General features: G+C 47.0%; 3 protein-coding genes across 12 annotated transcripts in view; 2 read left to right on the forward strand and 1 right to left on the reverse strand.

The window, feature by feature from the left end:
* Window positions 1-506, reverse strand: part of PECR (peroxisomal trans-2-enoyl-CoA reductase) — a 33,991-nt gene extending 33,485 nt beyond the window's left edge. Inside the window, exon 1 of the mRNA XM_090046105.1 lies at window positions 340-506. Within this exon, the coding sequence (XP_089902231.1) occupies window positions 340-469 (130 nt within the window). The 5' untranslated portion in view covers window positions 470-506. The remainder of the gene's footprint in view (window positions 1-339) is intronic.
* TMEM169 (transmembrane protein 169) lies at window positions 495-22,279 on the forward strand. 6 transcript variants are annotated; one of them, XM_090046102.1, is made up of 4 exons: window positions 569-688; window positions 1,016-2,197; window positions 16,050-16,479; window positions 17,188-22,279. In XM_090046102.1, the coding sequence occupies exons 3-4, from the start codon at window positions 16,179-16,181 to the stop codon at window positions 17,808-17,810; spliced, it is 924 nt and encodes a 307-aa protein (XP_089902228.1). In that variant the 5' UTR covers window positions 569-688; window positions 1,016-2,197; window positions 16,050-16,178; the 3' UTR covers window positions 17,811-22,279. The 6 variants fall into 6 exon arrangements, with proteins under 6 accessions (XP_089902225.1, XP_089902226.1, XP_089902228.1 ...); XM_090046103.1 differs by having other exon boundaries at window positions 587-606; XM_090046099.1 differs by lacking the exon at window positions 1,016-2,197 and having other exon boundaries at window positions 495-606.
* The window catches only part of XRCC5 (X-ray repair cross complementing 5), a 91,962-nt gene continuing 84,640 nt past the window's right edge, over window positions 17,956-25,277 (forward strand). The window contains exons 1-3 of one of the 5 annotated variants that reach the window (XM_090046094.1): window positions 17,956-22,138; window positions 23,934-24,051; window positions 24,154-24,478. In XM_090046094.1, the coding sequence (XP_089902220.1) occupies window positions 24,161-24,478 (318 nt within the window). In that variant the 5' untranslated portion in view covers window positions 17,956-22,138; window positions 23,934-24,051; window positions 24,154-24,160. Of the gene's footprint in view, window positions 24,479-25,277 lie in introns of all 5 variants that reach the window. The other 4 variants (XM_090046093.1, XM_090046095.1, XM_090046092.1 and 1 more) reach the window with 4 other exon arrangements.

A 25,277-nucleotide genomic window follows, 5' to 3' on the forward strand; every position in this document is an offset into this window, starting at 1 on the left:
GGAGAGGCCACCACCCTCTGGGGAGCCTGTCCAGTGCTTCGCCGCCCTCCTTGTGAGCGTTTTTCTTGACTCCTGATTTTCCCGAGTCCTGCCATGGGCCTGGGTCTGCGTGCACTGGCACTACGGGGGGGGCCTGTGGGGGTTGGGCACCGACCAGGGCCTGCTCCGAGGCAGGGACTTGCTCCTCACCTGCCCCACCCCGCCCCCCATGATATCAGGCCCGCCCCTTGTCACTGGCGGGCAACACCCCTCGGGCCCGCCCCCACGCCACACCTGCCTCCCCATTGGTCCCACCCCCTGCCACTCCCAGGCGGCACCCCTCCAGGCCCGGCCCCTGACCGAGGTAGCGCAGGTCGGCGGCGATGGCCTTGCCGATGCCGGTGCCGCCTCCCGTGACGATGGCCACGCGCTGCTCAAACAGCCCCGCGGCCAGCGCCCGCACCCGCCCCGCGCGGCCCGCCGCCGCCATCTTAGCGCCGGCCCGCCCAGCGCCGCCCCTCGCCCCGCCCCCTCCACGCGCGTCAGCGACCCGCTGCGGCCGGCTCCGCCTCCGCCTCCGCCCTGGGCCGGGCCGGGCCGGGCCGGGCCGGGCCGGGCCGCCGCCAGGTAGGGATGGGCATCGCCGGGGCCGGGCCGGGGGCTCTCCTCGTGCACAGGGACACCGCGAGGCACCGGCGTCTGTCGAGAGGTATCCCGGAGGCGGGGTCTCAGCGTGTACGTCCCCGCGCGCGAGGGGACCTGAGAGCCGCCGGCCGCTGCTGCCGCTCCTCCTCCTTTTTCCCCGCTTTCTCCCGCAGAGCCGGGTGCCGCAGGGGACGTCGGTCGCGGTTTTCACAAAAGACATTTTCCCCGTCTTTGATGCGGGTCGTTTTAACCCCCTCCCCCCCCCGGAGTGTGCGCACGTCTTTAAAATGGGCGCAAGCTCACTTCTGCGGCCGCCCCCTTAGACGTTTCCCCCTCCGCTTTTCCCGGAGAGGAGGCAGCTTTTTAAACTTCTGTCTTATCTGCTGGACAGGTGCGCGCCCTCCTCTCGGCACCGCCGCGTCCCCTCCTAGACCCCGCTCGCTTCCCAGGTCCGTGTCGCGAGACGCTCGGTTTCAAGTCGTCGTGAACCATCTCGAGGCCGCACGGAGACCCGGCGTTGCCTGGGGCTGCCCTGCGTGTCCGAAACAGAGTACAGGCGGTCCTCGGACTCGCCACACGGTTGGTTCCTGAAAACCGCGTCTTGCGTCCACACGTGGTAACTCGGAGCCGATTTTCCCCATGGGAAACGATGCTGTAAGTGGGGACTGGTTCCTGAGCCAGGCCCGATACTCTGTTTTCACTAACAATACCCAGAACTTTGCGCTCAGGCAGTTACAGATGAGTCGCATGGCTACATGAATGCATTTATATCGTAAATAGCCATCGTAGTGCTTCGGCAGCCTTCTTGGAGGTGACTTTGCAAGGGGCTCTTGGTTGGACTGTTTGAAGGGCTCCTGGCTGGAGGCTTCTCAGGAGTCCTGGCTGCAGGTAATTTCTGGAGTCGCGTTGGCTTTCTGAAAGGAAGCGGCCGAGGACATTTGGACAGGTGTTCTCCAGGGAGACGAGTGACGCGGCGAACTTGTTTGCTGGCGTGGCGTCGGATCAAGCATTGTGAAGTCGAAACCAATGTCAGAAAGTTGAAACGCAACGTTTCACATCACAACTTTTATAAATTATAAGTCGGGGACTGGCTGTACTTCAAACGGATCTTAAATGAATCCCAGGGAGAAACACTGCTCTGCGTTAGTGAGCTGGGACTGCAGCTTCATCGCAGGCCACAAAGTAAAAATGTACAGATTGCCTCTCTAGTGATACATCCCTCTTTCAGATTAAGATTTTTATCAGGCTGGACCTCAAATCTCAATCAAGTCAGTCATTTTTCTGGACAGATAAGTGATATACTCCTCAATCCAGCATGGGAACTGCTATTTAAAGAAATAAGAGAAAGAGATCAGGGCTTTATCAGCGTTTGCACTAACTGTGCCCTACAGGGTCCGTCCTGCAAAAGGCACACTTCTTGCAGGGTGGGATTACTGCTTCTGCTTTAAATCCCTGTCTGCTAAGAGCTAAACAGAAACAGCCGCTGTCGATTCTTGCTGCCGCCAAAGGTGATGACTCAGGCTGGGACCAGCATGGGCTGCATATGATTCAATGTTTTAAACCAACCTTTTTGGCAAGTATGCTGCAAGTTAGCCCTGCATCCTCCCCCAGCTCCGCTCCAGCCTCTTCCCTTGCCCAATCTTCTGCTCTGCTTTCTGCCTCTTGCACGACTACGGCCTGGATGCCTGTCCCCTCCCCAATCTGACCATGTCATGGGGTGGCCACTTCTGTCTTAAGTGTCCTCAGGTGGAATTAAGTTAAATCATGATTTTAAAACTGGTGATTTAAAATCACTTTAAGTCAAGGGCAGGAAATGTAAATGTATCAATTCTAATCTTTTTTTATAGTTATTTTACCTTTAAAGCTGATTCTCACGATTGGTAAGCATTAAAATACATTGATCTATAAATGGATATAGGCCCACATGATAACCTGGAACTTCTTTGTTAACTGGCAGGATATCCTATATCTGTATACTTTTTATTTAAGCAATTAAGAAAGAGCCAGTTATTTAGTGGATGATCATTTGGTTTTTTGGATGGAAGTTAGAAATTCACTAAAATGTACAAAACATCATTTTGCTGGGTTTTTGGTTATAGCTATGGTAGTTTAAGGACATAGGCAGGCGAGGTTCTTTGGGTAGATCTTTTATTAGACCAACTGAGTAGTTGGAAAAAAATTAAAACATTTTTTATTTTTAGTTAAAGTTGTTAAATTAGTTTTCTAATGCATCTAGTATATCCATGTGTTTAATACAAAATGATTATTAATAGTTAATGAATTAAAGGGAGGTTGGGTCACTGTGCTTCAAGATGTTCAAACTAGGAGAGCTCACGTTCTTACCTATACCTTTTATTCATTCGTAGATTATCAGAGGAAGATGAGCCTTCCTGCTTTTGTTCCCATTTTGCATCTCGGCTTTGAATAAATCAGTCATTACATCAAACTAGCTGAATATATTGAAATAAAGGAAGATATTATTCTGTACCTGCAGTGGAGGCTGTCGCTTTCAGCAGCTGTTTTTAATCAAATTCTTGTCACGGGTGCTTAGCTCATGACTTCTGTCAGTTCAGTAGTTTGGTTGAGTGGATTTAAAATCTGAGTAGCAAATATGTTGTCTACCATATCTTGTTTTTATTTCATTTAAATGCTTGCTTGACTCTCTTAAAAATGTGGACATTAATATAGGTAGCTGTATTTTTATTTAGTAGTAGAAGTGTTTTTTTCAAATAAGCCAATTGAATCTTTAAAAAAAAGATATGATTTACACTTAAGAAAGAAGCAAAGCATGCCTGCCTTGGTATGAGCTTACAAAAGAATTGGCCTGGACTCTTATCCAGGGATTGCTCCTGTCCCCCCAGCTAGTATCTACACACACAAGTTCCTTATTTAATCTTAAACCTAGGCCAGTAGACAGGGCAAGGGTATAGCCATGAATTCAGTCTGTCACCATGGAGTGCACCACTGATTATTCGTGTTATTGGTTGGGAATTAAGTGAAAGTGCCTCGTGTCTGGAACATTGTGGCATCATGCCCCCTTGTCATGCATCTACAGTCTACAAATGCATCACAGGCAGGTCCAGGGAGGTGATCCTTCCCCTCTGTGCAGTGCTGGTCAGGCCACAGGTGGAGTACTGCATCCAGTTCTGGATGTTGCACTTCAAGAGGGATGTGGCTAACCTTGAGAGGGTCCAGAGGAGGGCCACTTGCATGGTCAGGGGGCAGCAGGGCAAGCCCTATGAAGATAGACTAAAGGGCCTGAATCCATTCAACCTCCACAAGAGAAGACTGAGGGGGGATCTGGTGGCTGTCTATAAAGTTGCTGGGGGGACTAGCGGAAAATAGGCAAGGCTCTGTTCCCCCAGGCACCACCTGGGATAACAAGGAATAATGGCCACAAATTGAGAGTAGGTTCAGGCTTGATATCAGGAGACATTACTTTACGGGTAGGGCTGCCAGGCTCTGGAATGGGCTCCCAAGTGAGGCGGTGCTCTTCCCTACCTTGGGGATCTTCAAGAGGAGGTTGGATAGATATCTGACTGGGTTATTATGATCCCAACACTCATTCCTGCCCATTGTCAACTTGATGATTTGTTCAGGTCCCTTCCAGCCCTAGAAACTATGAAACTAAGCTGATCAGCACTGGGGGTCCCACAATAGTGTAAACCTGCATTATCTGTCCCTACAGTCATAGGGCGTACATGCAGTCCATATAATCTCCTTAGCAGGCCCACTACTGCCTTCCGAGTGCCACAAGCCACTGAAGCGCCCTCCACTGTGCCTCGTGCCCCATGTCTGCACACTTTTTGGTAAGTGAAGGTTGTCTTAACATCAACAGCTGAAAGCATTGCTGTTCTGAGTAGGCTCCACTCCTTGTCCCCCGTCACAGCGAATAGGACAGGGGGTAGTTGAATGAGTTGGCAAGCTAACACTTCTGCCTAGGGGTACAGGAAGGATTTCTACTATGACACAGAAAGAGCTCGCAGAGTGAGTTAATACAGTGCCAAGAGCCACGTTGTGTTCCTCTCAGAAGTCCCGAGAGCTCACAGAGAGGCAGTGGCACAGGCACAGCTCTGCAATATGGACATACCACCCAGGCTAGGCTAATGCAGGGGCTCATAGAATCACAGAAGTCGGGTCGAAGGGACCTTGTAGATCTTCAAGTCCGACCCCCGCCTGGGTGGGAGAAAAGACTGGACTCAAATGAGTCCAGCCAGGTAGGCATCAAGCCTCTTCTTAAAGTTCCCCAGGGTAGGAGCCAGCACCACTTCCCTAGGAAGTTGGTTCCAGGCCCTAGCCGCCCTAACTGTGAAGTAGTTCTTGCAGATGTCTAATCTAAATCTACTCTCTAAATAATTTGTGTCCGTTATTCCTTGTCATGCAGGGGGGGTGCGAGGGGAAACAGTGTCTCCCCCAAACCCTTCTGGTCCCCCCTAGTGAGTTTATAGACGGTCACCAGGTCCCCCCTCAGCCTTCTCTTGTGAAGCCTGAACAGGTTTAGGTCCTGCAGTCTTTCATTGTAGGGTCTGCCCTGTAGCCCCTGGATCATGTGGGTGGCCTCCTCTGGACCCTTTCAATGTTGTCCACATCCCTCCTGAAGTGCGGCGCCCAGAACTGGACGCAGTCCTCCAGCTGTGGCCTGACCAGTGCCGCGTAGAGGGGGAGGATCACCTCCCTGGCTCTACTTGAGATGCACCTGTGGATGCATGACAAGGTGCGGTTAGCCCTGCCAACCGTGACCTTGCGTTGTCGGCCCATGTTCATCTTGGAGTCAATAAGACTCCAAGATCCCTTTCTGCCTCCGTGATCTCAAGAAGGGAGTTTCCCATCTTATAAGTGTGCTGCTGGTTACTACTGCCCACGTGCAGCACCCTGCACTTGTCAGGATTGAAACGCATCCTATTTATGTTAGCCCACCCCTGTAACCTATCCAGATCTTGCTGCAGCCTTTCCCTCCCTACTAGCGTGCTCACTTCACCCCAAATTTTGGTATCATCAGCGAATTTAAACAGGTCAGCTGTAGTTGACAGTTGTCCAGGCTAGCTGCAGTGAAGACGCACCCTTCAAGGTTGCAACAGGCTCAGGGGTCCAACCCCAGGGTAGGACACCCCCTGGTCATCAGCCCTGCCTGCTGTCAGCCTCCTTAACTTCCCATCTCTTGCCTGTGATGCTTTTGATGTGTAAGCAATGAACTTGGGGGGCTGCGTGTAGAGGCTGGAGTAACTCCTTTGGTGCCTTCCCCGTCCTCACGGTCTCTCGGGGCGCCGACCCCTCTGGCAGTCTCTTGGGGCTCCACTCCCTAGTTCCTCTGGCCCTAAACATGGCTTTTTGGTCCTAATTGTGCCTTACAGGCTCTAATTGTGACGTCCAGCTTCTTCCATAGCCATAGCTATGCCTCATGGGTATTTTTCTGGTTTCAGCCACTGGGCCTCCAACCCTGTCTTGATCTCAGCTCATCTAGCCCCTGGCCTTTGTAGGGCTGCTCCCCCACATCTCCATCCTTTGCAGGACTCAAAGCACAGAGCAGCTTCCCAAAAGAATTCTCTTCCCACCTCCTGCCACTGCCATGGCCTCCAACTCCTCCTTATAGGCACTCCTAGTCCTCCGGTCAAAGACAGAAACCATAACACAAGCAGGCCCCTTCCAACTAAAACTCAAGCCCTACTCTGGGTCACTATCCACAGCCAACCATATTCCCCTCTTAGCCATCTCCTTCCAGCTCTCTAGGGTACCTATGGGTCTGTTTCCTACAGCTCCACTTCCCCAGGAGCTCCTTTCCCTACAACGGTAGGGCTGGACTACCTCCTCCAGCCCTTGCACTGGGCTTTTCTGCTGCTTTGATGCCACCTCTCTCCAGTCCTTTTAAACAGGCACAGGGGTTTCTACTCAGTCAGCCAGCTTGTTCTCCACCAGTTCAGCTGCTGTTTGTCTGGTTGCTCTATGAGCTTCAACTGACTGCTTTGCTTGGGTGCTGTCTGCTGCCTGTTGCAGGGCAGTTTGCTCCTAAGTACCCCCTGCACCCTTGTGGCTCCTGTCTCTGTACTCCTCTTCTTGCTGGTTACTCTGAAGATTTTCTTCTCTGGGTACAAGTTTGAGCCTTAAAAGCCCCCTTGCTCCTCAGTCCCTTGGGGGGGGGAGGGTAACAGGGCTATTGATCCCTGTGTAGCCTGTGGCCTGAGCCATCCAGTCCCTCCATAAGAGATTATCTCAGTACCTTGGAGACTGTTTGTTGGATGCCCCCCCAGTTGCTCCCTGTGGAAAGTTCGGTCCTGTCCACTTACAGTTTGGTTGTCCAGTTCCTGCTGGGGCAGGCTCTGATGCTCTTTCTCAATGTTTACTCAGCCAAGCTGAATTTAAGTCTGTGAATGCATTGCCTGGGTAGGGACTCTTAAAATTTACCTCTATATAGATATTATTCAAGCAGTCTACCACTACCTTTGGTGCCTGGGTTGATGGCAGTTGCAAATGGACCACGCAACACTCCTGCTTTTATAAGTGTCGGACTGGTTGATGTCTTCTACCCTCATGTTATCTGGGCACGGGTTCTCCATAACCCTGTTGGGCCTTCTTGAGATAAGGGACTGTGGGTCTTTTTAGCTTTTCCATCTAATTACTACACTTTCACCCCTCATTTTTTCCAGACTTTCCTCAGTGGCTACAGGTAGTGACAGATACTCTGGTTGTGTTAACAGAAGCCTTCCACCAAAGCCGTCATTGCTATATGAATCAGGCAGCATTAGGCCATCTGCTCGCACACGTGCATGTATAGATGCATGGACCATTTAGGAGGTGCTTCACCCATAAACCTGATGTTGCCTTGGAGAAAAAATTGTTGCAGTGCTTTTGCATAATCCAGCACTTAATGTTGCCTCTGGGGAAGCAAGCAACCCCCACTTCCCCACCCACACACACAGACTTGTTAATTAGCAGCCACTGTTTGCTGAGTTAAATACAAAAGCCCCTGAGCCTGCTTATTGTAGGAAAATGGACAAGAAAGTGTATGGGGGAGGTGGAATAGGGGGAAGAAAAAGTGTCCTCACTTTGTTTCTAGATGAAACGCAAATTCCAGTTTTGAGATTTTTTTCACAGCAGCGTAGAGAGTTTAGGCATATTTATTAAAGGGAATGCAAAATGTCTTGACGTCCTTGGGTTGCCTTGAAAATCTCATACTTTATTCTCTTCCACTGCCAACATTATTCTAGTATCAAAGCTTCACGTCTCCAGAGACTCATGTACACATGTCATTCATTGAAACTTCTGGTGCAATATAATACACGGAAGAAACCCAGTCTCCTCTCTGGGGATGCATTGGGAAGCCTGGAGTTCTCTCTCTGAAAGTGTCCTCTTCCACCCGCTCCTATCAGTCTGGACAAAACATGGAGACTGGGAGAGGAATACAGTTCAGTGGCCGCATCTACATGAGACGCTGACTGCCCAGTGGCTCGTTACCACTGTGCAGTAGTGTTGCGTGGCAGGAAGCGTGATGCAGTGCTACTGCGTAGTAGTGACAAACTACTGCGTAGTCAGCATCACCTAAAAGCCATTTCGCGATGCTTATGTGCAGTAACTCCAGTTACTGCGCAGTCATTTGTACAAGTACTAAATGACTGCGTAGTAATGACTGTGCAGTCAGCATCTCGTGTAGACGCGGGCAGTCTGTATTAGCTTTGCTATAAGGAGAGGTAGGGGAGCAGTGTTTGGCGAATCTGTATAAGGGGAAGTTACACAAGGAAACTGAATGAGGCGTTTCATTTGGATTGTTATAGCTAGTGTGTGCTGCTTGCCAGACCTTAATGATGCTCCTCTGCACAGCAGCATTATCCCGTGGCATTTGGGAAGCTATAGAATAGCGGAGCTGAAAAAAGAACCGATTTGTAACACAGATAGTCTGCAGAGTGCCCTCACTGGACCCGTGTAAAAACACTCCTTTGAAAATGTCGTCCAGAAACAGCTCGATGATACTTTGGAAAGCTCCTTCTGAAAACTTTTGGCGGAAATCTGGCTTGCGGACTGTTAGGAGCAAGCATTTGGGTCTATCCTGAAAAGGGGGAGAGAGAGAAGCCTAATTTAGTGGGCTGAGAGCCAGGATGTCCTGAGCCCAGCCCTGGCACTGTCCCTGCTTCGCTGTGTAGCCTCGAGCCAGTGCGTAATCGCTGTGTCTCTGTGTGTGGACACACATAACTGTTGAGCCCATCCCAGGTGTCACTGTTTGGGAATGGTTTGCAATTGGGTGTCAAGTGCTGTGTTTCCGACGCTAGGGGATAACAGTGGGGAGGAGTGTTTGACCCCATGCTTTGGAGGTCTGGGGGCACTGTCACTTTTCTGGTTTCCCTTCTCTCCTAAACATGAGTTCAGTCATCTCCAGGAGCCTCAAATGACCAAAGTCTGTAGTGTGCTTGCTTGACTTGAGTGGGGGCAGTGCTTTGACCCATACTGTTGGGTTCCCAGGGGCTGGGGGAGGGGGAACGTGATAAGGGGACACAGTCAGGTAGGGAGTGAGGATATATATGGCTGGTTCTTAGAAAGCTTTACTGAACAAATAGTGCCATAGAGCTCTTTGCTAAAAAATGCCAACAAAAGGGAAAAGAGTGGTGTTAGCGTCCTGGCTACAAGCCCACTTGGCCAGTTGCAGCAGTAGGAGGGTGGCGGTGAAGAGCAATGCAGTGTGGGATGCCTGGAGGACCAAGCAGACCTGTGTCTTCGAACACTTAGTATCAACCTGTAACAGAACTAGTTCATGGTGAACCAGTTCAAACAGTACCTGATTTTCCAATTACACTTCTGAAACGTTTCAGGGAGATTTAAACCAGTTAACAGGATTATATGTCTGTCTGGTTCAGGTTTAAACCTTGCTTAAACTGCTCCAAGTGTTATGTGTGTCCATGCCCTGAGCATCCCCAGTTCCTCCATCAGGCTGGTTAGACCACTGTCCTCTGCTCCTTGTCATCCCATGTACGGCTATAGGAACCTGTGACTGAAAGGGGCCTCACGGGTCATCTGGTTCAACCCGTGGCACAAACGCAGAATCCACCTCTGCTGTGGTGCCCCGGGGCACTGCCAATTGCAGATGGCCCTTGGCACTGCTAAATCTCTCTCGTGTTAGAAAGATAGTAAAAGCATCAGTGACTTGGAGCATTGTCATAGTATTGTCAGAGCTGGCAGATGCAATCGTGCTGTTACCTTCTTCCTCTGTGTCTGGCACATTTGCTTGTTGCCTGTTGTCTAAGGTAGAGCTGTGAATCATTCAGGGCATACGCTATATGTTAATGTCGTGTCTAGGACAGCGGGTCCCCGTTGTGCTTGCATCTCTGAGAGCTACTTCAGCACATGTGAGATGCATTCAGCCTAGCGAGTGGTCCCAGCAGGCTCCTAGTGGTGCGTGCAGCTGTTATGTACAGCACCATAAAACAATGACACTGGAAGACTGATGCTATTAGTGTCCATTGTTCACCTTGCTTCCCCACCTCTGTTCTGTCTGAACAAATCACAAAAAGGCTGTGGCCAAACGGGACAAATTTCTAACACACCAGGGCTTTAGCCCCCTGGACTCTGGCCTCTCTCTCGGGTAGAAGAGTTTCTTTTCTTTTTTTTCTCTAAAACTGAAGTCAAGCCCTTCAAGCTGACAGGAAAACTTCCAGTGACTTAAGTGGTGCGGGAGCCAGCCCCGAGATGCTGCGTTTCGCATCATGCAGCTAAAGCCGTCACAGGGAGCCTGATCAGCAGCCACTGGCTGCACAGCAGCAGAGAAATCTGTGCTGCTCGAAGTCCCCCAGCCGCGCGGTCCCACTGCGGAGCCGCTGCAGGCTTCTGGCTGCTGTCACATGGAGATTAATAACAAGTCACTTGGCTAATAAACTGCTCACTCCCCCGCTATCTCTGAAGCCCTGCCTGTTCCTCTCCTCCTCACCCCACCCTGCTGGGAGTTATTAGATTCCTGCCTGCCCCCAGGCTCCCATGTGGAAAGCCGTCAGCATTGATACCAGACGTGAAAATTGTCATGCTCCACCTACGCTTTGAGATGTCTCGGTGGGTGACTGAAGGGGCTGATGCTGTAAATTGTTACTTGAAGCAGAGCTGCCAAAGCTCATCCCTTCCAGGGGCCACCTTGGCAGGAATCGGAGTGCTGAAAACCACCCCCCACCGAAACCTTCAGAGAAAAATGAGGTGCGTGCTTTTGTGATAACAGTTTGTGTTCATGCCCTATGGGTCCTTTTTTTTTTTTAAATGAGTAGAAATTGCTTGTTGTGCTGAGACCAAAACCCCGCGGCATTCCCAGGGAGGAGTAGCCGGCTTGGGTTTGAACCTGTCAGATTCACCAGTGCTTGTGAGCTGCTCCTCGACTTGGGAGTTCAGGGCTGAAGTGGAGCCTGCGCCGTAGGAGAACTTCCTTCTGGAGAGCAGCGCCCATATAGTCTGCGTGATGGGTCTTACGGAGGTGAGAGAGGGGCCGCTGCTGCCTGGTAGGTGTTGACAGGACGTGGACTGGATCTGTGATGGGGAGACCACCTGTGGCTGTTGACCGCAGTGGTAGCAGCCTCTCAGTATGAGGATGACAGCGGTAACCATAGGTTATTAAAGCAGAAAGGATTGTTGTGATCATTTTCTGACCACTAGCATTACCCAGACCGTAGGGCTTCCCTGCATCAATGCCTGCTTCAGGTCCAGGAGTTTCAGTGGAATTAGGTCATTTCTGTTAGAGAGATGCCCAGTCTTGATGAAAAATCAGCCACAACCTTTGGTGAGATGTTCCAGTAATTAATTATCCGAACTCCTAAAAAAAACCGGTGCCTTCCTTCTAATTTGGATTTGTCTAGCTTCAGTTTCTAACCATCAGATCTTGTTATAATTTTATCTGCCAGATTAAAGAGACCTTTATTATTAGATTTCTGTTCCCCGCGTAGGTGATTACTGTGGGTGAGCAAACACTTGATACTTTCTTTTTGACAATCAAGGTAATTTGAAATCCTGGAGTTCTAGCTCTAAGGCATACTATCCCATCTTTTCATCATTTGTATGGCTATTTGACTCCTTTCCAACTGAACAGCATCCTTCTTGAAGTATGGATACCAGAACTTTTTGCAATGCTAAATACAGGAATAATATAACTTCCCTACTCCTACTTGACATTCTCCTGTTGATATGTCTGAGAATGGCATTAGAGCCCCTGTCAGATTTGCACATTTATAGTGCAAATAAATGTGTTAATCACACCATAAATGGCACACATTCAGCCAATTAATGATACCATAAAATGGCAAAACAACCAAGGCGCCCCCGGGGGTTACAAGAAATAATGGCCACAAGCTAGAGGAGAGCAGATTTAGATCAGATATTAGGAGGAACTTCTTCACAGTTCGAGTGGCCAAGGTCTGGAACGGGCTCCCAAGGGAGGTGGTGCTCTCCCCTACCCTGGGGGTATTCAAGAGAAGGTTGGATGTGTATCTAGCTGGGGTAATGTAGGCCCAGCACTCTTTCCTGCTTATGCAGGGGGTCGGACTCGATGATCTATTGAGGTCCCTTCCGACCCTAGCATCTATGAATCTATGAAACCACAAAGACATTCTGTATATAATATACTGTATCTTTGTGGCTGGCTTGTATGGACCCTTAAATTGAACATGTAGCACGCCCTTAGGTTCAGCTGACCGTACATTATAATGCCCAAGTTTCTTTAATCTTCCCAGATGAGGTGACTGCCTTGTCTCTTTTGCTTCAGCATTTAGGCAGATTTAACCTAGGTCACAGCTGGAGAAACTTAAAAAATTTAGGAGACCCTTGCCATTCGCAGGGGATACATTCTTGAGATTCCCATGAATACTGCACTGTACCAATAATTGGCTAGGATAAATAGGCTGGAGACAATAATTCTGCTAACTAGCATTTTATTCCAACTCTACTCTAACTCAAAAGTAATAAAACCCTTAGCTGATCACTAATCATCTGATCACTAATCTCCCTAATATTTCTTGAATTCGATCCCTCACTCCTCGCTGTCTGTCTCGTAATCAGCAGCGGTGGTGGCCGAAGGACTGGAGGGGGTTGACAGGGGAGGGTTTGCAAAGGAACATTGTGATGGGAAGCTGTTCAGCCTTTTTCTGTAAGTCCTTATACATTTCTCGGTAAGGCATCATTGCAGCTTCAATTTCCCTCTTAACCTTCAGACTCCGTTCCATAGAGGGATCATATTCAAACATTTTGTCAGTGAGTTGTTTGTTGTATCTGAAGAGCTCGGCCAGTGTTCCTAATATGAAATCAGGTCTCTCTGTTTCTTCATTTTCATCATCTTCACTGTTTGTCATGAGTTCTGCTATGTCCTCATCAGTCAGTTCCTCGGTGTGCAACTCAATCAGTTCTCCAACCTCCAATTCCTCCATATCCTCAAAACCTGCCCCTCCAAAGTCATGGGCCATTCTCACAATCCTTTTGATCTCCTCACCGACAGATGGGAGACCAGTGAAATCGTTGACTGCTTCTTCCACATCTCCCTCCAACAGGCGTTGATGGCTGATGGCTTTATTTCATCGATTGACTCCTTTATGTTAGTGATGCAGTTAGTGATGTTGTAGTCCTTCCAGTACTTCCTAACATCAGGTGTTTGATCACCTTCGAACACATTACGAATTTGACCAAAGGTGCACCTGGTGTAATAAGCTTTGAAAGGAGCAATCATGCCTGGTTGAGAGGCTGAATGAGGGAAGTTGTGTTTGGCAGTAGGAAAACCACTTCCACATCTGGGTGGGCAAATTGCAGACTTTGTGGGTGGCCTGGTGCATTGTCCAAGATGAGTAGCACTTTGACGGGCAGGCTTTTGGGGTCTAAGTATTTTTCTACCTCTCAGATGAAACAGTTGGGGAACCAGTCCAAAAATAAATCAGCCATGACCCAGACCCTCCTGTTAGACTGCCAAAAAACCACAAGCTGTGCTTACTCTTGCCCTTTACTGCCCTATGGTTCGATGTGCGGTACAGCAACATAGGTTTCACCATGCAGTGACAAAATGCATCTCTCTGGCTTTAGAGTTATTTCTGCATTTTACAGCAGGTTTGGTGTGGGCTGCTGTTCAGTGGTAGCAAAACTTATCTATCTCTTCTTTGAAGCTGTGCAAACTGAAGGTTGGGTTAGAATTGGGAGTGCTCAGGGTCTAATCCCTTCTGTCTGTTGGTCCCAGATTATAGACAATTGCCCACCATTATGGCATCTGAGCTCAAGAGGTCCTAGGTGAATGTTTCCTTTTATCTAGAAAGAGAATATTTTCTACCATATCTCACAGGGGTATTAAGTTGAATGAGCTGCTATTTCTGCGCCGTCTTTCGTGTGCACCACATTATATACATTTGGAATATTAAAGCTTTAGAGCATGTGTGTGTGCTGGGCAAGCTTCTGAAGAACAGCAGCAATTGGAGTGAGTTTTCTGCATGGCACTTGCCCTCCAAAGATTTAATCAAGTTCCTATTGATAGAGACCAGGTCTCTAGAGTACTGCCCAAGTTTATATGTTAGGAGCCTCTTGTTCTCTTTGTAGTTGATGGATAATTTGGTGTTGAGCTAAAAGGAAGGAGAGCTGATGCGTAAGCATCAGATTTTCCTAGGGGTGCTGTGGTACATGCAATTTTTTTTTTTAATTTGTGGGTAGCCCGTTACTCTTAAGTACGTGGACTGTTAGTTATCTGTGCGCTAACTCCAAACATACTAGTCCTGCATGTAATTCAGACACTTGACAATGCAAAGAGGCACTGTCCCTAGGAAGGAATTGCTTCTCTTTTCTGAGCTGCATTGAATTTTTAATGCCTTGATATGGGACATCCACAGGCTTCCCCTAGGGAGGTGTATGGGGCGGCAGCCTTTTATTATCTTTCCTTCTATTTAGGGGTAGAAGAGAATAAAAAAAAAAAAAAAAGAAAAAATGATTCCAATAACTATTCTAAACACTAGCCACAAACCAAGCCACCCTGTTGAGATGCCAGACTGAGATATCCTTGATTAATTTTCCTTCTTTCTTGACTGCTTTGATCAGCAGTGAAGGAGGAAACCATTTTGCTTTTTGAACCATGGTAAATGATCAAAATGAACACCCTGTTGAAGTGACACTGGGAAGCTGGATCTACTGTTTGGGGCTGTTGGTGGATCCAGGTGTATGATATTGTGCTGGTTTATTTCAAAGGTTTCTGCTTTCATTGAGGAAGCATTTGAGACCAGACAGCTGAATCTAAACATGTCCATTTTTTTTTTTCCAGCATTGATTCAAATAAAAGAATTTTCTGTAGCATGGAGTGGACTGAAAGTCATACGAGACAAATGTCTTATAATTTCCTGTTGAAGAAATTCTTCAGATACTATCCAGGACTTTAATTCTTAATTATACATGGTCTTTTAAGCATTTAAATGATCAACCTAGAGCTGCAGAGCTGCTAACACATAGGCAGTGTGTTTTAATCCTTGTTAAGGTAACTGTGAGAGAGTGTTGGCATGATCAGTTTTCATTTCCTGTATCATGTCTAGTCTGAGAATCACATTCATCCTGTGGATGTAGGATGGACACATGGATTATCCGCCTGGATGCAGCCTATGCTGGTCTATTCCTACACACTTCACTCAGGCAAACCTCTCATTACTGTCACTTTTGATATCAGTGGTACTTTTGCATAAGGAAAAGAAAATCAGACCCTGAGTTTGATGTGATTTAGAGCAGTTACGATTTTTTTTTCACATAACCAAAATATTTCTTTGGGATTTTTTTATTTTCAGTATAGTCCTTTTGATTTTAGTCTGTACTTTAAAGGAAAAAAAATCCTATGGTTATTACTAATAGTGGTGCATATTGCTAGAGTGGAGAGATTTTTTTTTAGAATCGGTTTTACTTTTCATCACTTATTATGTTGTTCAGGGGCTGTTTGCATTTGCCCAGCCTCCGATGATAAATATCAGCATTGTCTGAAGTAAATGAAAGAAACTGGCTCCAGCGTTGCTGTGAAGTTTCACTGTCGCGGTTGTCTCTAATCAAGACATGTCCCTAGGCTAGTCAATTTCATTTGATTTGTCAGTTTCACTTTTTGGTTCCCGTGGACTCCTGTGCCCAGACTGCTACGTATTGTTTGTTCCTAGCATTGCAGAGGAATGCTAAGATCTCCTGACAAGCCATGTTTGTTCATATTAAATTTTAACAGCCATTCCCATTCTGCCAACTCCGATGTCTCATTTTAAAGCTGGCACATGAGTGTAGGTCTGGTTCATATTCTAAAATATACGTTAGTGTAATTAAATTTAAGATCAGTAAGATGGATTTCTTTTAAACCTTTTTTAATCATACGTAGGCAATTGTGCTTTCAGTTTGGGTAGAAGTGTCTCTTTCAAGGAAAGCATTTGCAGACTTTTTATACATTGAATAAATGGGACACTGTTTTGTGTGCCTGTCTCCTCTCACTGTAGGTACAGGATACGTTGCATCTGTTGGATGCTGTGACTAAGATGACTTCATGAAGCAGAGCATCCCTGATTGCTGCCTGATCCGTGGCTCATAATTTCAGGAGCTGATAGGTAGTAAACCCTTATTAAAAGATGCCCAGCGAGACGCTTCAAAGCAGCAGCGAGATGGAGGAAGCGGTGCAAAGAGAGAAGGGTGGAACACACAGCCCTCACCGAGGCTCCCTGAGGAGAGCCGTGGCTACCGCAGTCACCTTTGATGGAGAGGCCACCATGGACAGAAGGAAAAAGAAAAAGAAGGAGCCCCGCCCAGAGTCCATAATAGTTTATCGCTCAGAGAATGAAAATAAAGTGGAAGAAGAGCAGGCAGATGAAGAAGGAGGCGAGAGGAGTTCAGAGGAGGGCTCCAAGTTCTTAGGAAATCCCATAGCAGATGGTATGTATGGCCAGGGCCTGCAGCTGGAGGCTGCTTTTTGGGGGTCACAGAGCCGATGAAAAATAAGATGTATGGATCAGCAGAAAAAGAAGGGCCCTGGCTCTTGCTTGTAGCATTTTAAGTGAAGGGAAGGACAGAGATTTTGGAAGCGCATCTATTCCTGTTTAGCAAAAACCCCTTTGCATATCTATTCCACAGTTAGAGTTATGCAGGAACAGTTCTGTTTAGAGACCAACTCCTTAGACTTAACCTGCTCAGTCTCTGAATTTGGTCGACAGCATATAAGACAGTGAGTGTAACAAGTATATGGAGGGGATCAGAAGAAAGTGTAACATACACCATCTTAGACCACCTCTGACTCTTTCCACTCTCTCTTTCCCTTACCTTCCTCTGGTCCACTAGCCGCTGTCCCCTGCCTTCCCTCTACATCCTCACAAGTACAGGTGCCTGAGTCTTCCCTGGAGTTTCCGTCAATCAGAACAGCACCTCTGTATATTGTCACCCCACTGACTTTCCCTCCATTTCCCTCCTGTGATTTCTTGCCTGCATTGCACAGTTTTCTTTCCCATTTTTTAAAAACTTAGTATTGTTTTAATTCCTTAACCTGTGTTATCTAGTTCTGTACAATGTCCTTGGGGATTTTTGTGATGTGCCTTGCATAAAGATAAGATTAGATAGAATAATGATGCAACATCTCTGTAATTGTAGGTGTCTGGAGCATGCCCTTAGACAGCCGATACGTCACCTTAACTGGAACCATCACAAGGGGGAAGAAGAAGGGCCAAATGGTGGACATCCATGTCACGCTCACAGACAAAGAGCTACAGGAACTGGCTAAGTCAAAGGAACCTCCCAAAGATGAAACCCCTGAGGGGAAAAAGACTTGCGATGTTGCGGTGGACAGAGGTCCCCATGTCCTCCTTTGGAGCATCGTCTGCCTTCCTGTCATCTTTGTAGTGTCCTTTGTGATTTCATTTTACTATGGGACCATCACTTGGTACAACATCTTCCTGGTATACAATGAAGAGAGGACCTTCTGGCACAAGATCACCTTCTGCCCCTTTCTGATCATCTTCTACCCAATTATTATCATGGCTGTATCATTTTCCCTAGGCCTGTACACAGCGGTGACACAGGTTGCCTGGTCCTTTGGGGACTGGTGGCATGCTGTGAGAGATATGGAGAAAGGGTTTTGTGGCTGGCTGTGTAGCAAACTGGGCCTTGAAGACTGCTCCCCATACAGCATAGTTGAGCTACTAGATTCTGACAATATCTCAGGTAGCCTCTCTGGCAAGGGCTCTGCACAGGGTGTTGAGACCTCAGCAGTCTGAGCCTTTGGTCTTAGCTGACTCTCTGACTCGGTTGTTCAACTGATCCCCTAGGCAAATAACTACACTGACTGGTTATATTTTAGCAAACACTTAAAGGATAGTATTTGGGTGATGGGTGGGGAGGGTGGGTGTCTTACATGTGCACAGAGCACCCATGCGCTGGATGAGAATGGCATTTGTTGTGAGATGAATGTGCATGGTGATGCCCTAAGGCTGCTGATTTGTTTAGTGTTAGGTTTTAGCTTTGCGTAGCTGGGAGAAGTTCCAGGTCTGTTGGATAGGAGTGGGAACTTGGATGTATGTGGCTGAAGTGTGCCAAAAATTCCCAGCTTTACAAAATACTGTTTTTTAACTTGTAGGATGAAACGTCCAGGTGAACATAGACCTAGCTAAAGAAGTCTGAACTTGGGTCAGGGCTGGTGCCCAACTCCTGCTGAAGTCTGCAAGAACTGTGCTCATATGATCTAGGGGCTAAATTGCAAAGTGTGTGACTTCACAGAAGTTTTCTTAGACACAGATACTCTGGGAAAATTATTTCAGTAGTTCAGGCAAACATAACAAAGCTGCCATCTGTTTGGGATGTAAGCAGAAGTCCACGCTGTGCCAGAAGTTTCCCTCTTACTTAATCCTCCTATTGCAACCTCAGAAAGAAGCTGCTTGCCTGAGCAAAGATCAGCAGCTTACACTTGTGAATGTAGCATATGGGTCGTGTGGGCACATATACTGGTATTTCCAGTTGCACAGTTGACAGCGCCTGGGGAGAGCAAGTCTTGCTATAATGGTACGATGCAGGAGAGTGGTCTTGCTGCCCTTATCAGACAGTGAATCTCCCCCTAGGGACTGGGTAGTCCTGAGTCTGTGTCTTTCAGTGCTGGTGCAAAATGCATTAGTGTCTTAGCTCAGGAACTCCCTCCTGATTTCCTGGCTCCATAGAGTTAATTATAGTCAACAGTGATGGATTTCAGCCATCATTTAATTCTACCACATATCCTTACGTTTCAGTGTCATAATGGTTTTTCCTTCTGTGGGGATCCTTCTTGGCATGGAGTGGACTCTGAAACTGAGACTGAGGTTTTCATCACATCCTGAAAGAACTCAAGAATGCTGACACAGGAAGTCCTCTCTGACTGTCAGGTTTTGGACTGGGAAGCCAACATGAGCAGGCAGGAGGAGGTTTGATGGAGTGTGTTGGGATGAATTTCAAGGTGCCTGAAAACTGATTCATTTTTCCAGCTCTCTGCACCTGTGAACTTTGTGAGTAAAGGTGAGTAAAGCATCCTGGAGTAAAGAGTCCAGTGCTTCATCATCCCCAAATTATGCACATCAAAGGGTGCAGCACAGCAAGCATCCTTCTCAGTGCCCCGTTCCTAACCAGGAAGGGCCTATCAGTCACATGCATGTGGACCGGTGAGTCATCCAGAGTGCAGTCCATTTGACGTTATGGCCTTTCTGGGCACATGCACTTTGCCTCTCCCCCTGTGCTGCAGGGTAAATTATCTGTTCCAGTGTTCAGGCTGCCAAAAGCATGATACTAATACAGTAGATTAAGCTGGGACCTGGGATTTTCCCAATGTAGGAACCTGGCTTATTTAAAAACTTTGTGTGTGTGGGGGGGGGGTGTGTGTGTGTGCATGCGCGCACACATGCTTGGACTGTCTCCTTCACCTGCAATTTGCTGGTTAGCACTGGTGATGGGGTGGATAGATTGAAGGAAGCATCTTGTTTGGGATACAGCTGAACTGACAGCTCAGCGCTCACTCTAGCCTTACATTTGTCCAGAGTCTGGTGTGCAGAGGAGTGAACAAAAGGCAGCCCATTGGCTGCTAGGCACACAGCAAAGCCAGATCTTTGCCAGAGAAAGAGATGACAAAATCCTTGGGGCAAGGAGATGAAAGGCTTTCCTCAGGCAGAACTCCTAAGACTTCATGAACAGCTTTCTCTGAGAAAACGTCTTTGCCACTTCTCCCTTCAGACTAAGTAGCTTTTTACTCCTGAAGCTGTTAAAGGCAACCTCTGTAGTTGTAACGAACAATGGGATTTTGACTTGAGCTTGTGTCTTACGGGGTGAGGGGAGTAAGGAAAAATGCAGATGACTCCTTGGCCTTCTTGTATAAAAAGTCACCGTTGTCTAAACTGTTCAGGATGCACATCGGGGTTTGTCCGCATGGTGCCATGTAGAGATAGATGATGGAACTAGCTTGGGCAGAGTGCCATGGTAATGTAGCTCCTGATTCCCAGGTTAGCTCATTCAGAGCTTGCTCAGCTGTCATGGAAAGGTACAGCATTGCCCTGGCTTTACCTGATACCAAGAAAGCCGCTAAGCATTTGGGAAGGTAAGCTTTAGATGTCTGTGTTGCTGGTTTGCTTTGTTTTTAAATCTTGGTGGAAAGTTCTGCTATGGAATGAATGCCTCACAAATGTGAAGTACTTTTGCCTTCTCAACAGGGCAAGAAACTCTGAACTAAAGACCATCTGAAGAAGCACAACTCCTTCCAGTATGTTGCTGTTTGGCTTTAGCCTTTTGGCCGAGGCTCTCAAAACACTTGGGATCCTTATTTGCTGAATCCTTGCATCACCGCTCACAAGTGGTAGAAATATTCCTGTTTCATAGGATGTGTCTACACGTTCTTTCATGCACCATAATTATGGCATATTAAGTTTAATACCTGTAATAACAGGTGCTAACTTAATGCGCTGTAAATTGGTGCTACTGTGCATTAGCGCAGATGAATGCTTTTTAGGTAACACTTATTGCCCATTGCACTAAAACTACTGTGCATTAGTGCAGATAAACACTTTTTGTGTGACACTTAATGCTCATTGAACTAATCTACTGCACATTAGCATGGTTTTTGTCAGCTGTGCTCATGCACAGTAGAAATAGTCCAATGGGCATTAAGCATCTCGTGTAGACACGCTCATAGATGGGGAAACTACTACACAGCAAACAAACAACTTGCTAGAGGTTACTGAATAGAAACGCAAGTCTGGCTGCTTGAGCATTGCCTAATGCCCCAGTCTTATTTTCACCTGGTGCTGAAAGGCAGTGAATCATCTCTTGGCAGGGGGAATAACAGTTTGAGCTGATAGCAGATAAATTGCTGTAAGTGGCAAAGAAAACAGAAGACTCGTAGCACTGAGGATCCATCAAGCAAATGTAGAGCTTTCTGCAAAGCTGTTCTTTTGCAGTCCATCTCTTAGGGACCTGACCTGAGGCCCCCTCTCCTCCTCCTCCTCCTCCTCCTCCTCCTCCTTCAGTAGGAAACACAGGTTGTGAGGGGCTTCACCTTTGGCTGCCTGTGAACCAATCCAAGGTTCTGAACTGCTCAAACATCCTGCGTTTGGAAATGGCAGGGGCCCGTGTGGCCGGGGTGGAGGAAGAGCTTAAATTTGATGAAGTGGGAGGAAGCATCCAAAGGCACGCCACTCGCCACTACCACACACATGCGCTTTTCTGCCTTGCGGGTTGCTGCCAGCTTCTTTGCAAATAGAGGAATATCATTGCCTCATTTACCTTGGATCTGATGCATATAGTTTGCGGTAAGTGTGGTGGGAAGGGAAGGAGGATAAGTGAGGATCTTTGTTGAGAAGAAAGGGAGGAGTTCGGCCACTGTTAATACCAAAACATAGATGCTTAAAGGAACTGAGCAAGTGCTGGGTCTGTGGCATAAAGGGCCCTTTAGCCCCCCAGAGAACTTGGATGATAGACACTATTTACAGAATACAGCTTTGTAAAACGTCCAGTCTCCGCTTTGCTGTTGGTTTCACCACGAACATTGCAAGCAGCCTGCTGGAGCAGAGCAAGCACAGCCAAATCTGCACCTCTTACTGCCACATAACTCTTGAAAGAGTCAAAATTCAACCCCCAGGTATAGCAGCTGCACTGCTGGGTGTACTGGAATCATTTCTATAGGTCATCTTCATATGAACAATCATGTATCTTCTATTTCTCTACCAATACTAGGCCTGCTTTCTCTCCTGTTGTCATGAATTGGTGCTTCATCACTCAGTGTGAGCAGGCTCAGGATCTGAGTAATTCTGGTGCTATTTGAATAGCTTTATTCCTGTCTTTTTAAAACCAAAACTCTGGATAGTATTCTCCCTACCCCAAAATAACTTGCTTAATGCTGCAAAATATCAATAAGCTTAATCATGTGATATAATAGAAAAAGCACAACTCTTTGCCTCCTTTCACTCCCTGCTGTGCGTACAAGTTTACGTATGTTTTTTCCCATGTGCCGTTGTCTAATTGCAGGGGCACTCCTGTAATCCCAGTGGTGGGATGCGTATCTGACTGCTCCTGCTCGGATGTAGTTTTCAGTGTAAAGGTACTGTATCTCTGCTGATTTGACTGCCTGTCCTTTCTCCTATCCTTGCTGGCCTGGATGGAGATTACTGATGATTCTGGCTTTGAAAGATGTTTGCTTTTATCCTCTTGCTTGACTCTATTAAAAAACCACGTGATGCTATGGATGCTGTTGTTTTTTTTTTTTTGTGCCAGTGAATGGTTATAAATTGTCTCTGTCTAGAAGCCCAATGTATTTTGTATCTGAAAATATTTAAACATCTTGTGACTGGCTGTTGTCTGTATAGAACTGCAATATGCTTTGGGCACTGTTTTTTCTTCAACCTTTGCTTTTTTGTTACACAAATAATCACTCTGATTTGATTTGTACTTGCTGGGTATCTACTTGGCTCCAAGCCCAGAGAACTCCTAGGGAAGCTAGCGCTGCCTACCAAAATAGGAAGAACAGTTACAGACAAACACAATATTGGTAGGGTGATGATTAGCTGCTATTTAGAGTTGTGCTAGGAAGCGTTTCTACAACTCCACAATTTGCTTCAACAACATGCATCTGCCTGAATCAGTTGCAAGGGGACTCTCTGAATTTAGTTTTCCCTTGAATGGGTAGAAACATCAAATAAAATGCAGCTCTTGCAGAGTTATGCAAGAACAGTACTACTGTACCTGGAATTAGAGGACACACTATTAATAGACCTTATTCTCTGCTTCCAAGCACCAGAGGCATCTCCTTGGAAAACCTGACTCTGCTCCCCGATACCGACTACCCAATGAAGGGTAGAGTACAGCAGTGGTATTTAATTCACCAGAATAGCCATAGAGTGGATATCTCACACTATTCAAATAGATTCAGGTGTCTTCAAACTGGTGCAGCCTCCCTGAATACTCCTGCAAGCACCAACAGTATCCTGGCATGAGGCGCATAGTGCAATACTGCTAGACAGGATGGGGATTGCGTTGCCTGAGGGGACAGACAACCTGAAATTCATCCCATCAGCCAGTAGGGAGGTTGAAGGAGGGCTGGGGGGCTTAGGACATGGTGAGATGGGACCAAGGTGATCAGACTATTGGAGCTCATCATTTTCAGAGGGACAGATTTGCAGGTGAGTACTCACAGATAGAACAATGAGTTGTCTAACGCTATGGGAGCTGGGCACCAAGCGAGAAGTGTTGTCCTGACTACATGATGTATGCCACCTGAGGAAGGTCAAGATTTAGGCTGCCAAATTTACCCTTGGTAGCTCTGCTTCTGGGCCCAGGGTTTGGTCTGCTCCTTGGTAGTGTCTCTTGCAGGAGACTTGTCTACACGGGGGAAGGTTCATTTGAATTAATTCTTGAAGTGGATTAGTTAAAGGGTATAAAATTCCTGCATAGACACTCTTATTCCAAGTTAAAGTTGCCTTAATTCAATTTACCTGACAATGCTTGACTACACTTTAAATTAACTAAAGTGCAACTTTTGTGAGCGTCTGTCCATAGAGAAGCCCTTTAGCTCAGCTTCGGGGTTGTGATTTTTTTTAAACTCCTTCTTTTTTTTCTTTATTTCTTTTCCTATCCCCTCCTTGGATTTCTTCCTCTCCCTTGCCAGCCTCTTGCTCTGAGCACCACATGGTGGAGATACAGCTCTAATGCCAGTACCTTTCAAATGATAGTGGCTGGATTATCTGAAGTCATTGACTTCAGCTTCTGTACCCAAGACTAACTTAACACCTTACTATACTTTAGCAAGCATTACAACAAGCCTCAGTCAAAAATGTCACGTAGCTGTAGTATTTTATTACTGTTATCTCCCACATTTTTTCACAGTGTTGATTTTTCAGGTCCTGTGAAAGAAAACCACCTGAGATAGGGACTGTGGGAAGGCCTTCAGGTTCCAGGAAATGAAGAGTGTAGGTGTTCTTCATCAGACAAAAGGAAGGCATGGCGCTGTCCTATACTGTAAGTAATACAAGATTTGGCTTCTGCAGAAGAAGGACACAAGATGGTGGCAGAGGAGATGGTGCAACAGCCCTGGAAATTTGTCTTCTGTCCCCACAACAGGGGCAGGATGGAAAGTGGGGCTGTGGGTTGCCTGTGTCGCTGCAGCAGAGGAGAAAGGGCCAACACTTTGGAACAGCTTAAATCTGCAGGAAGGTTACATCCATTACATCCTGAGGTCCCTTCAGAGACTGTTAAGAAAGGGCTAGTTAGTATTGTAAGAAGGCTTTGGGGGGCGTTGTTTGTTTTAATACTAAACTTATTTGCATGTAGATTGAAAGAGTGTCAAAACCCATTTTACATGGACCACCAAACAGCTGCCATACCGTGCCAACCTTGGATCTCATCGATATGGGCTGCATTTGAACAGGCAATCAAGAGAAATGAGGTTTAGTGCTTCTTTACTAATCCCCCACAAGCCATCCAGTCCCATTACCTTCCAGTCTCCTTAATTTCTCATCATTATATTCTGGTTAAAGTCTGTCAGGCTGCATTAAAATAAGAGGCAGTCTGAGTTCAAGATGATAAAAAGGACTTGTCCCCGTGTAATAAATGCCCTTGCTTTTAGTGAACTAAGACATAAAATGCCAGCTAAAAGCAGGCAGCTACAATCTTTCTTGGTTTAGCTCTGTTGAAATCAATTATGCCAGGGATGAATTTGACCTGAAGTACTGAGGTACTTAACCCCTGGAAAAGTTAAAGTTTCTGCTCAGATGTGAATTCTCTGTATGTAGTTCCGTTTCCTGATCATTTATTTCCAGCCAGAAATCTAGCTTCACAGGACAATCCCGTGCCCTTCCCCCACCCCCCACCTGAATTCAGTAACACATTCTGTGTTTGCAAATGGATGAAAGTCCCACAACAGAGCAGTGCATTCCCTCAGGGTTTGTGTTACTGGAGGTTCTCTACACGAGATGCTTTACTGCACAGTAGAGCTAATTACTACACAGTGAGCGTCTGCATCCATGAGAGCAGGTGCTTATTGCGCAGTAACTGGCTCTAAACACTCTAAAGTACACTTGTTATCTGCAAATGCAAGTAGCAAATTTACTCATGATTAGTAACTAAGCAGTAGTGCACGTGTAAACCCCTTGACCGGGAGCAAATGTACTGTCGGGCAGCAGGGAACAGGAGATTGCTCCCTGCCCCTAGGGTCTGCTAGCTGCCAGGGTTCAGGAACAATGTCC

Source organism: Crocodylus siamensis, chromosome 4, assembly GCF_052110815.1.
Source record: "Crocodylus siamensis isolate JL-2025a chromosome 4, ASM5211081v1, whole genome shotgun sequence".
NCBI lineage: Eukaryota > Metazoa > Chordata > Crocodylia > Crocodylidae > Crocodylus > Crocodylus siamensis.